At 36.7% G+C, this 13,778-nt stretch overlaps 1 protein-coding gene across 1 annotated transcript; it reads right to left on the reverse strand.

Moving 5' to 3' along the window:
* Window positions 1-4,314: 4,314 nt before the first annotated feature.
* On the reverse strand, window positions 4,315-4,816 carry LOC123037240. The gene is made up of 2 exons (XM_044457101.1): window positions 4,796-4,816; window positions 4,315-4,731 (listed from the first exon to the last, which is right to left on the reverse strand). The coding sequence occupies exons 1-2, from the start codon at window positions 4,814-4,816 to the stop codon at window positions 4,315-4,317; spliced, it is 438 nt and encodes a 145-aa protein (XP_044313036.1).
* Between the last annotated feature and the right edge of the window lie 8,962 nt (window positions 4,817-13,778).

Below are 13,778 nucleotides of genomic sequence, written 5' to 3' on the forward strand. Positions count from 1 at the left end.
GTTTAGTTTAAATCGAATAAACATTTCACACAAATCTACCCAACAAAATCTAATTACAGTTCAAGCGACGAGGGCAAAAGGAACAATTTGAGGATAAATTATATAGTTATCAGCACGAGCATATATTGAACACCTGGCCCTCGTTGTCCCCGTGTCCTCTGCACCCAGCGAGTGTCGATATCATTAAAAAAGAGGGACAACGGGCAAACAGACAAACATCATAAAGTACAAGTGCAGTTCATTTTTTCGATCATTTGGGGTGGGTGTAAATGGTACACTCTTAAAAATAGATACCGTTCAATTACTGACAAAAATGAATTTTAATTTGGTGTACACATTTACATAATAATATGTCAAAAAGTTTATATGTCAAAAAGTTTTTATTTATAACAAGAAAGAAATTTCGGCAAGCAGAAGTTTATATACCCTTACAGATATTAAAAAACGACTACATTTCGATTTCTATGCCTATATTACTAAAAACAATTAAGTTATGTCGATTATGCGCTGCATTTTGCCATCGTTTCTATGGCAGATATTTGATATTGTTGTCCGATTTTGACAAAACTAAAAGCATAATTCTGATATAGTAAATAATTTCTATATCTTAAAGGAATATTTATATTTTTTAATTTCTTCATTTTCTTATGGGAGTGACTAGATGTCCGATTTTAATTTAATTAAAACAGTAACTCCACGGTATTAATTTATTACCAAATCCCCAAAAAAAAAAATTAAGAACAACAAAGTTATACTTTTTTTTCCGATTGTTCCAATGCGAGCTTTATGACATAGTCGCCCGATCCGGCTCGTTCCGCCTTTATATACCTGCAATAAAAAATACAACTTTTTGGAAAGTTTCAAGCAGATAGCTTTTAAACTGAGGGACAAGTTTGCGTAGAAACGGACGGACAGACGGACATGGCCAGATCGACTCTCCTGGTGATGCTAATCAAGAAAATATATACTTCATATGGTAGGAATAAAAATGACTAAAATTATAATACGCTCTGCAGGGATATAAAAAGGTTGGTCATTTAATTTCTCGTTGGTTAGGGTAAGTGATATTGTATATGATTTTACAATTATTACTTCGTTTATAAATAAATAAATTTAAATTTCTTGATTTTGTAGAACTATGCCAACATAAAAATATTTTATTTTATTATATTTGGCAGCATTTTTTAAAACATTTTGTTTAGTGTAGACAACGGTGTGCGGTGCACTGCAACTAGAAAATTATTTCCGGTCTTCCGACATGCATGTCCACACGCTGGAAAAAAATTCCTTTAAAAAAGCAGGAGAAATTATTATTTTTAAGCGTTATTATTTGGCAGTGCGAGCGTGCCATTTAAAACATCATTATGGCTGTCAACCGTTGGACGCGCAGATGTTGTGCGTTTGGCTGAGCAATTGAGATGTTTATCTGCAATTAGGATTAGCCGTGGCAGGGGGTGTTTCAGCGATGACGTGATTGAATATAGCGATTGTGCGTCGATCCTAGTTGATATGTCAATTCGATCGTATGTAAATGTATACCCTGTGTTTAGGTGCTGTGGTCAAAGATTTAATTAACTGTCGTCAACGACAGCTGCATGGGGTTATCAAAATCTGATAACAGGCGACCTGAGGGTGGCAGCCAAAAAAAAATTGCCTATAAAGCTAAGTTTAGGTTTAAAAATGTTTGCTTGTGTCGATGTCGTCGAACAATTAAATGAAAATTACAAGTTGGAATACGTATATAAATATACATGCGCAAAAATTGCCAAAGCTTGAATTGTTGTTTTAAGAGCAAAACAACTTGTTATACCCGTTACTCGTAGAGTAAAAGGGTATATTGTATTCGTGCAAAAGTATGTAACAGCTAGAAGGAAGCGTTTCCGACCCTATAAAGTATATATATTCTTGATCAGGATCACCTCCTGAGTTGATATAGCCATGTCCGTCTGTCCGTCTGTCTGTCCGTCTGTCTGTCCGTATGAACGCTGAGATCTCGGAAACTATAAAAGCTAGAAGATTGGCATTTTGCATGTAGATTTTAGAAGTTCCTACGCAGCGCAAGTTTGTTTCAAAATGGTGCCACGCCCCCTTTAACGCCCACAATCGCTTATATACGATTTTAAAAATTTAAATATTTCGGAAAAGTAAAAATGCAGTTTTATTTTGTTTAAATTCGTTTTTTTGGCGACTTGAATGTGAGTAACTAAAGTACAATTGAGAATAAATTTAAATTAAGTTTTTAATATGAATGTTTACGAGGTCACCACTTCAATGAATAAAACAGTTGGAATGTGAGCAAAACAATAGTCAACACAGGAAGTGTGGTTTGATTAAATCACACTCAGTAAAACATTTATTTGGATATTAGCAGATAGAACTTGCGAAGTTTTCGTCTTTTCTTGTTTTTATACCCGTTACTCGTAGAGTAAAAGGGTATATTGTATTCGTGCAAAAGTATGTAACAGGTAGAAGGAAGCGTTTCCGACCCTATAAAGTATATATATTCTTGAGCCGAGTCGATTTAGCCATGTCCGTCTGTCTGTCCGTCTGTCTGTCTGTCTGTCTGTCTGTCTGTCTGTCTGTCTGTCCGTATGAACGCTGAGATCTCGGAAACTATAAAAGCTAGAGGATTGGCATTTTGCATCCAGATTCTAGGAGTTCCTACGCAGCGCAAGTTTGTTTCAAAAAGGTGCCACGCCCCCTTTAACGCCCACAATCGTTTATATACGATTTTAAAAATTTAAATATTTCGGAAAAGTAAAAATGCAGTTTTATTGTGTTTATCAATACCTATCGAAATGTAGAAGAAATTTTTCAAATCGGACCATTCGTTAAAAAGTTATGCGTGCTCAAAGTTTCTATCTCCATCTCCCTCGCACTCCCTTTACCTGAGTAACGGGTATCTGATAGTCGGGGCACCCGACTATAGCGTTCTCTCTTGTTATTTATTATACCCTTGCAGAGGGTATTATAATTTTGGTCAAAAGTTTGCAACGCAGTGAAGGAGACATCTCCGACCCTATAAAGTATATATATTCTTGATCAGGATCACCTCCTGAGTTGATATAGCCATGTCCGTCTGTCCGTCTGTCTGTTTCTACGCAAACTAGTCTCTCAGTTTTAAAGCTATCGAGTTCAAACTTTGCACACACCCTTTTTTCCTTTGCACGCAGTATATATGTCAGAACGGCCGGGATCGGCCGACTATATCCTATACCTGCCATATAACTGATTGATCGGAAATGCCATAATTTTGGTGTTTGTAAAGTTAGGAAGCTGGGATTTTCTATGGGTTTTATTTTTGGCCAATCAATCCGACCTACCTAAGGATCGGTCGACTATATCCTGTAGCTGCCATAGAACTGAACGATTGGAAATGCCATAACTTTGGTGTTTTTAAAGTTAGGAAGTTGGGATTTTTTATGAGTATTAAGAATGCATCATATGAATAATTTTGGAGAATATAATTTACAGAGTATTCTGCAAGGGTATATCAACTTCGGCTCCGCCCGAAGTTAGCTTTCCTTTCTTGTTTTACTAGTACATTCCTATACAAGCTATAAAGATTGGTTCGTCATTTAAGATGCTGACAGAATTTTATCAAATTTGGTAAAATAAATAAAAATGCACGCATAAAAACAGAAATTATTTTATTTACTAAATAAATACCCAAAAAATTGTTCATTTTTTGCTTAAATTCTTTTCGCTACAACTTGAGGACTTAAGGTTTTTGTTTCGGTTTGACTCAAAAAATCATATGAGTATTTTCTAAAATGAATAGATTGCGAAACTTTTTCAAGATAATAGTTAATCAAATAACATTACATAGCACCATGAGTAATGCACTCTCAAATATCGTAATTTATTTTAATTCGGTTGAAAAAGTTATTATATCTGAGCGCTTTGTCGAGTGGTGATAAAATTTAATAACAAGAAAAACGATTTTTTACCGAAAAATTTTTAAAAAATAAAAAATATTTTTAAGGGATCGCTGACATGTTTGACATGGCTTGACTCATATTCTTACCCACTGCCTCACCCCTTATTCTTGAACGTATACATACTCTTTCTGGTTGGATTAAACCATGTAAAAGATAATTTTATAAACAAATTTTTCCTTAAATTTTATTTATAATTCTTGCACAATAAAACTTTATTCTTATACCTATAAGTGTAAATTGGACAAAAAATGGACAAAATTCATTTGCAAGTACTTCCTAAAGCAAGATATGTTTTCTCAATCAGGGAGACTACTAGAAACAGGCAATATATCTTTATTTCTGGTCTGGAAATACATTTTAGCTCCGACCTGGTTTATTTTGGCACTCGACCCACCTTTTTTGAAACAGATGCTTTAAAGTCGAAAAAGTAGTCTTCAATTTCATTGCGACATTGGAGTTTGATGTTTTTAAGGCAGAGACTGATGGACGTCGGATCACCGTCATCTAAACGATATGCTAGCCTCTGCTTCAAATGCGAAAGCAGGCCCAGGTTGGACAAAATATTCAATTCGGACGAGTCGTACAAGGGGTGCTTCTCTGCAAGAAACTGGGCGCACTTCTCATGAATGTCCAGACACTGAATGCATGTCAGACACTTTGACTCCAAGAAGCCCCGGAATAGCTTTAAAGCCACCGGATCCAGCATCGTTTTTTCGAGGCTGTTTGACAGCGTGTGGATCCTCTCCACCTCGGCCACCGTAATGCACTCCATTATCTTCTCGAAATCATTCTATCGTTTTGAAAAATTTATGATAAAACCACTTCCTCTACACGTTTTTTAAGTGTTTATTAACCTGGTTTGAACTGGAGGCCATGGCGTGTATATATAATCCTTAATATTCCGAAATAAGAATAATAAAGGCATTGGATGGGCGGCAGCTTTTATAGCCTCGATTGTGACGCTCCCTCCAAAGTTCTCGGGCCGTTATCTAAGTATGTATGTATCATAACTACTCGATCCAAAAAAGTCATATTTTCTCAGCTTGTATTACTTACTTGAACTATTCTCGGAGCTTATGTGTACTGTTTCTGAAAAACACCACTTTTCATTTACCCTTGCACATTGGTAATGTAAGTATGTAATGTAAGTATTTAATACTCAGTCTAAACATTTTTCGCTCTGATTTTCAGTTACATTGTTATCTAAAATATATTTTTAGTTCTTTTAATTATTAAATTATTAGATTAGAAAGTTTTGCTATTTTCTGGTAAAAATAAAAGCATTAAGTAGGACTTATTGTAAATTGGTGAATAGTTTAAATATTTAAGTATCTACGTTTAAAATAAAATTTATGTCGTGCCTGATCGAACTTAAAAACAAGAGAGAACGCTATAGTCGGGTGCCCCGACTATCAAATACCCGTTACTCAGGTAAAGGGAGTGCGAGGGAGATGGAGATAGAAACTTTGATCACGCATAACTTTTTAACGAATGGTCCGATTTGAAAAATTTCTTCTACATTTCGATAGGTATTGATAAACACAATAAAACTGCATCTTTTTTTTTCCGAAATATTTAAATTTTTAAAATCGTATATAAGCGATTGTGGGCGTTAAAGGGGGCGTGGTACCTTTTTGAAACAAACTTGCGCTGCGTAGGAACTCCTAGAATCTGCATGCAAAATACCAATCTTCTAGCTTTTATAGTTTCCGAGATCTCAGCGTTCATACGGACGGACAGACGGACAGGCGGACAGACGGACAGACGGACAGACGGACATGGCTATATCGACTCGGCTAGTGACCCTGATCAAGAATATATATACTTTATAGGGTCGGAAACGCTTCCTTCTAGCTGTTACATACTTTTGCACGAATACAATATACCCTTTTACTCTACGAGTAACGGGTATAATTAGTATATTATAGAATTCTTATTTATTAGATATTCTATTTATTTATATCTTGCTTATTTATTTATTATACAAAACGCACAACTTAGCGTTTAATCAAGATATAAATAAATTCAAACTATAAATAAATTCAAAGTTTTTAAATGTTGGAAAAAAATAAAATAAAATGGAAGTGAAAAATATAATAAAAACAAGAAAGGAAAGCTAACTTCGGGCGGAGCCGAAGTTGATATACCCTTGCAGAATACTCTGTAAATTATATTCTCCAAAATTATTCATATGATGCATTCTTAATACTCATAAAAAATCCGAACTTCCTAACTTTAACAACAACAAAGTTATGGCATTTCCAATCGTTCAGTTATATGGCAGCTATAGGATATAGTCGGCCGATCCTTATGAAATTTGGTAGGTCGGATTGATTGGCCAAAAATAAAATCCATAGAAAATCCCAACTTCCTAACTTAACAAACACCAAAGTTATGGCATTTCCGATCAATCAGTTATATGGCAGCTATAGGATATAGTCGGCCGATCCTTATGAAATTTGGTAGGTCAGATTGATTGGCCAAAAATAAAATCCATAGAAAATCCCAACTTCCTAACTTAACAAACGCCAAAGTTATGGCATTTCCGATCAATCAGTTATATGGCAGCTATAGGATATAGTCGGCCGATCCTTATGAAATTTGGTGGGTCGGATTGATTGGCCAAATATAAAACCCATAGAAAATCCCAACTTTCTAACTTTACAAACACCAAAGTTATGGCATTTCCAATCGTTCAGTTATATGGCAGCTATAGGATATAGTCGGCCGATCCTTATGAAATTTGGTAGGTCGGATTGATTGGCCAAAAATAAAATCCATAGAAAATCCCAACTTCCTAACTTAACAAACACCAAAGTTATGGCATTTCCGATCAATCAGTTATATGGCAGCTATAGGATATAGTCGGCCGATCCTTATGAAATTTGGTAGGTCAGATTGATTGGCCAAAAATAAAATCCATAGAAAATCCCAACTTCCTAACTTAACAAACACCAAAGTTATGGCATTTCCGATCAATCAGTTATATGGCAGCTATAGGATATAGTCGGCCGATCCTTATGAAATTTGGTGGGTCGGATTGATTGGCCAAATATAAAACCCATAGAAAATCCCAACTTTCTAACTTTACAAACACCAAAGTTATGGCATTTCCGATCAATCAGTTATATGGCAGCTATAGGATATAGTCGGCCGATCCTTATGAAATTTGGTAGCTCGGATTGATTGGCCAAATATAAAACCCATAGAAAATCCCAACTTTCTAACTTTACAAACACCAAAGTTATGGCATTTCCGATCAATCAGTTATATGGCAGCTATAGGATATAGTCGGCCGATCCTTATGAAATTTGGTGGGTCGGATTGATTGGCCAAATATAAAACCCATAGAAAATCCCAACTTTCTAACTTTACAAACACCAAAGTTATGGCATTTCCGATCAATCAGTTATATGGCAGCTATAGGATATAGTCGGCCGATCCTTATGAAATTTGATAGGTCGGATTGATTGGCCAAATATAAAACCCATAGAAAATCCCAACTTTCTAACTTTACAAACACCAAAGTTATGGCATTTCCGATCAATCAGTTATATGGCAGCTATAGGATATAGTCGGCCGATCCTTATGAAATTTGGTAGGTCGGATTGATTGGCCAAATATAAAACCCATAGAAAATCCCAACTTCCTAACTTTACAAACACGAAAGTTATGGCATTTCCGATCAATCAGTTATATGGCAGCTGTAGGATATAGTCGGCCGATCCCGGCCGTTCCTACTTATATACTGCGTGCAAAGGAAAGAAGGGTGTGTGCAAAGTTTCAATCCGATAGCTTTAAAACTGAGAGACTAGTTTGCGTAGAAACAGACAGACGGACAGACGGACAGACAGACGGACAGACGGACAGACGGACAGACGGACATGGCTATATCAACTCAGGAGGTGATCCTGATCAAGAATATATATACTTTATAGGGTCGGAGATGTCTCCTTCACTGCGTTGCACACTTTTGACCAAAATTATAATACCCTCTGCAAGGGTATAACAAGAAAGGAAAGCTAACTTCGGGCGGAGCCGAAGTTGATATACCCTTGCAGAATACTCTGTAAATTATATTCTCCAAAATTATTCATATGATGCATTCTTAATACTCATAAAAAATCCCAACTTATTAACTTTAAAAACACCAAAGTTATGACATTTCCAATCGTTCAGTTATATGGCAGCTATAGGATATAGTCGGCCGATCCTTATGAAATTTGGTAGGTCGGATTGGCTGGCCAAATATAACACCCATAGAAAATGCCAACTTCCTAACTTTACAAACACCAAAGTTATTGCATTTCCGATCAATCAGTTATATGGCAGCTATAGGATATAGTAGGCCGATCCTTATGAAATTCGGCATGTCGGATTGATTAGCCAAATATAAAACCCATAGAAAATCCCAACATTCTAACTTTACAAACACGACAGTTATGGCATTTCCGATCAATCAGTTATATGGCAGCTGTAGGATATAGTCGGCCGATCCCGGCCGTTCCTACTTATATACTGCGTGCAAAGGAAAGAAGGGTGTGTGCAAAGTTTCAATCCGATAGCTTTAAAACTGAGAGACTAGTTTGCGTAGAAACAGACAGACGGACAGACGGACAGACAGACGGACAGACGGACAGACGGACAGACGGACATGGCTATATCAACTCAGGAGGTGATCCTGATCAAGAATATATATACTTTATAGGGTCGGAGATGTCTCCTTCACTGCGTTGCACACTTTTGACCAAAATTATAATACCCTCTGCAAGGGTATAACAAGAAAGGAAAGCTAACTTCGGGCGGAGCCGAAGTTGATATACCCTTGCAGAATACTCTGTAAATTATATTCTCCAAAATTATTCATATGATGCATTCTTAATACTCATAAAAAATCCCAACTTATTATACCCTTGCAGAGGGTATTATAATTTCAGTCAAAAGTTTGCAACGCAGTGAAGGAGACATTTCCGACCCTATAAAGTATATATATTCTTGATCAGCATCACCAGGAGAGTCGATCTAGCCATGTCCGTCTGTCCGTCTGTCCGTCCGTCTGTCCGTCCGTCTGTCCGTCTGTCCGTCTGTCCGTCTGTCCGTCTGTCCGTCTGTCCGTCCGTTTCTACGCAAACTAGTCCCTCAGTTTTAAAGCTATCTGGTTGAAACTTTCCCAAAAGTTGTCTTTCTATTGCAGGTAGTATATAAGTCGGAACGAGCCGGATCGGGCCACTATATCATATAGCTGCCATATAACTGAACGATCGGAAAAGCCATAACTTTGGTGTTTTTAAAGTTAGGAAGTTGGGATTTTCTATGGGTTTTATTTTTGGCCAATCAATCCGACCTACCAAATTTCATAAGGATCGGAGGACTATATCCTATAGCTGCCATATAACTGATTGATCGGAAATGCCATAACTTTGATGTTTGTAAAGTTAGGAAGTTGGAATTTTCTATGGGTTTTATTGTTGGCCAATCAAACCCACCTACCAAATTTCATAAGGATCGGCCGACTATATCCTATAGCTGCTATATAACTGAACGATTGGAAATGACATAACTTTGGTGTTTTTAAAGTTAGGAAGTTGGGACTTTTTATGAGTATTAAGAATGCATCATATGAATAATTTTGGAGAATATAATTTATAGAATATTCTGCAAGGGTATATCAACTTCGGCTCCGCCCGAAGTTAGCTTTCCTTTCTTGTTAACTTTAAAAACACCAAAGTTATGACATTTCCAATCGTTCAGTTATATGGCAGCTATAGGATATAGTCGGCCGATCCTTATGAAATTTGGTAGGTCGGATTGGCTGGCCAAATATAACACCCATAGAAAATGCCAACTTCCTAACTTTACAAACACCAAAGTTATTGCATTTCCGATCAATCAGTTATATGGCAGCTATAGGATATAGTAGGCCGATCCTTATGAAATTCGGCATGTCGGATTGATTAGCCAAATATAAAACCCATAGAAAATCCCAACATTCTAACTTTACAAACACCAAAGTTATGGCATTTCCGATCAATCAGTTATATGGCAGCTATAGGATATAGTCGGCCGATCCTTATGAAATTCGGCATGTCGGATTGATTAGCCAAATACAAAACCCATAGAAAATCCCAACTTCCTAACTTTACAAACACCAAAGTTATGGCATTTCCGATCGTTCAGTTATATGGCAGCTATAGGATATAGTCGGCCGATCCCGGCCGTTCCGACTTATATACTGCGTGCAAAGGAAAGAAGGGTGTGTGCAAAGTTTCAATTCGATATCTTTAAAACTGAGAGACTAGTTCGCGTAGAAACAGACAGACGGACAGACAGACGGACAGACGGACAGACGGACAGACGGACAGACGGACAGACGGACATGGCTATATCAACTCAGGAGGTGATCCTGATCAAGAATATATATACTTTATAGGGTCGGAGATGTCTCCTTCACTGCGTTGCACACTTTTGACCAAAATTATAATACCCTCTGCAAGGGTATAACAAGAAAGGAAAGCTAACTTCGGGCGGAGCCGAAGTTGATATACCCTTGCAGAATACTCTGTATATTATATTCTCCAAAATTATTCATATGATGCATTCTTAATACATATAAAATATCCCAAATTCCTAACTTTAAGAACACCAAAGTTATGGCATTTCCGATCGTTCAGTTATATGGCAGCTATAGGATATAGTCGCCCGATCCTTATGAAATTTGGTAGGTCGGATTGATTGGCCAAAAATAAAAGCCATAGAAAATCCCAGCTTCCTAACTTTACAAACACCAAAATTATGGCATTTCCGATCAATCAGTTATATGGCAGCTATAGGATATAGTCGGCCGATCCCGGCCGTTCTGACATATATACTGCGTGCAAAGGAAAAAAGGGTGTGTGCAAAGTTTGAACTCGATAGCTTTAAAACTGAGAGACTAGTTTGCGTAGAAACAGACAGACGGACAGACGGACATGGCTATATCAACTCAGGAGGTGATCCTGATCAAGAATATATATACTTTATATGGTCGGAGATGTCTCCTTCACTGCGTTGCACACTTTTGACCAAAATTATAATATCCTCTGCAAGGGTATAAAAAAAACCAATACCGTCAGTGAGATACTCTTTTCAAAATATTAAAATACAATTAAAAAGTCATCTGAGGAACACAAATCCTATTAGTAATCGTTAGATAATTAAAATATTGATATTAATTTGTATAAATTTATTTATTATTATAATATGAAGCTTGTGGGCCATAGGACTTAAACAATTTCGGATTCGAAAACGTTTAAGCAGCGGTGCTTCTTTCCCTGTTGGCAAGAGAGTAGCACTTTTGTTTAGATTATTCTTCTTGGTTCTTTACATTTTACAGTGCTTCCATTATGTTCTTTATCTTTATACCCATGCAGAGGGAGTTATAATTTCAGTCAAAAGTTTGCAACGCTGTGAATGAGACATTTCCGACCCTATAAACTTGACTTGAAAACTACGCCAAGCCGAAGCTTATATACTCTTGCAGTTCTTACAAAACGATTATATTTCGATTTCTATGCCTTTATCCGGATGCTTTAAAGGGTCGGAAATGTCTTCTTCGCTGCGTTAGAAACTTTTGACTGAAATAAAATACCCTCTGCAAGGGTATAAAAAGAATTATTGTGCTACTGTGCAAGAGAGTCGTGCAACAATATGTTTAAGAAAAGATGCTAGACTTTGGTAACCTCAATTGAGTTGAGGTTATTGTTAGCAGGGTAAAATATACAACATTCCAAATCGTAATTTGAGCTCTCCTTCTCGTGGGAAGGCGAAAATATACTTTTATTTCTATGCTTTTATTTCCTTTGACTTATAGTTGGTAAACATTAATTTCAATATTTATTTATTTTAAACAAAATGTCTTGGCAAATTTAGTTTCAAATAATAGTGTAGTGTAGTATAAATTCATAAATATTCAGAATACCTTTGCCTTATTACTTTAGTTTCTAAGATACTTTTGTTTAAAAAGGTAGACAGACCAACGGATATCGTTGTTGATACTGAAAGGCAAATTTTTATGTTTGGACTACACATGCTACATTTCTCTTTGTCTTATTAAAAAAGAAAAGTGTTTAAAATCCAAAGTTACCTGCTTAATATTTTGAATATAAGTACAGAAATTACAGTTTTGTTCTTGTTAAAAATGTTGTATTGTATTTGCTCAAAAATTTGAATTTATTTCTGCAGTCGATTATTTTCATGAATTTTTTTTCTTAGATATATTATTGATTATTAATTTTTGTGTTTTATTCTTTTATTTCTATAATTTTTCTTGTTTTGTAACTCGCCTCTGGTTTTTGATGCCTGACAATCATTAGCAATCAGCGCAATGTAAAATCCGCTGTATCTGCACTCTCTTCTACCAGCTCGGCATTTGGTACTGCGGCTGCTTCTAGCAAATTTGATACCACCAATGGCATTGACGAGCAGCTAAAGGCGCAGGTGCTTGCCGAAGAGGAGGCTGCCATGAACCAATACAAGGTGAGCTGATTAGCTGCATTACTTATCGAAAATGTGTTTTTAATCAATGTATATACCTGTTTTTTTGGTAGTCTAAGCGTATTATAATTTTGCAGAGGGTATTATAATTTTGGTCAAAAGTGTGCAACGCAGTGAAGGAGACATCTCCGACCCTATAAAGTATATATATTCTTGATCAGGATCACCTCCTGAGTTGATATAGCCATGTCCGTCTGTCCGTCTGTCTGTTTCTACGCAAACTAGTCTCTCAGTTTTAAAGCTATCGAGTTCAAACTTTGCACACACCCTTTTTTCCTTTGCACGCAGTATATATGTCAGAACGGCCGGGATCGGCCGACTATATCCTATAGCTGCCATATAACTGATTGATCGGAAATGCCATAATTTTGGTGTTTGTAAAGTTAGGAAGCTGGGATTTTCTATGGCTTTTATATTTGGCCAATCAGTCCGACCTACCAAATTTCATAAGGATCGGGCGACTATATCCTATAGCTGCCATATAACTGAACGATCGGATATGCCATAACTTTGGTGTTTGTTAAGTTAGGAATTTGGGATATTTTATATGTATTAAGAATGCATCATATGAATAATTTTGGAGAATATAATATACAGAGTATTCTGCAAGGGTATATCAACTTCGGCTCCGCCCGAAGTTAGCTTTCCTTTCTTGTTTTTATACCCTTGCAGAGGGTATTATAATTTTGGTCAAAAGTGTGCAACGCAGTGAAGGAGGCATCTCCGACCCTATAAAGTATATATATTCTTGATCAGGATCACCTCCTGAGTTGATATAGCCATGTCCGTCTGTCCGTCTGTCCGTCTGTCCGTCTGTCTGTTTCTACGCAAACTAGTCTCTCAGTTTTAAAGCTATCGAATTGAAACTTTGCACACACCCTTCTTTCCTTTGCACGCAGTATATAAGTCGGAACGGCCGGGATCGGCCGACTATATCCTATAGCTGCCATATAACTGATTGATCGGAGATGCCATAACTCTGCTGTTTGTTAAGTTAGGAAGTTGGGACTCTCTATGGGTATTATATTTGGCCAATCAATCCGACCTACCAAATTTCATAAGGATCGGCCGACTATATCCTATAGCTGCCATATAACTGAACGGTTGGAAATGCCATAATTTTGGTGTTTGTAAAGTTAGAAAGTTAAGATTTTCTACAGGTTTTATATTTGGCCAATCAATCCGACCTACCAAATTTCATAAGGATCGGCCGACTATATCCTATAGCTGCCATATAACTGAACGATTCGAAATGCCATAACTTTGGTGTTTTTAAAGTTAGGAAGTTTGGATTTTTTATGAGTA

Source organism: Drosophila rhopaloa, unplaced genomic scaffold (assembly GCF_018152115.1).
Source record: "Drosophila rhopaloa isolate 14029-0021.01 unplaced genomic scaffold, ASM1815211v1 contig_155, whole genome shotgun sequence".
Taxonomy (NCBI): domain Eukaryota; kingdom Metazoa; phylum Arthropoda; class Insecta; order Diptera; family Drosophilidae; genus Drosophila; species Drosophila rhopaloa.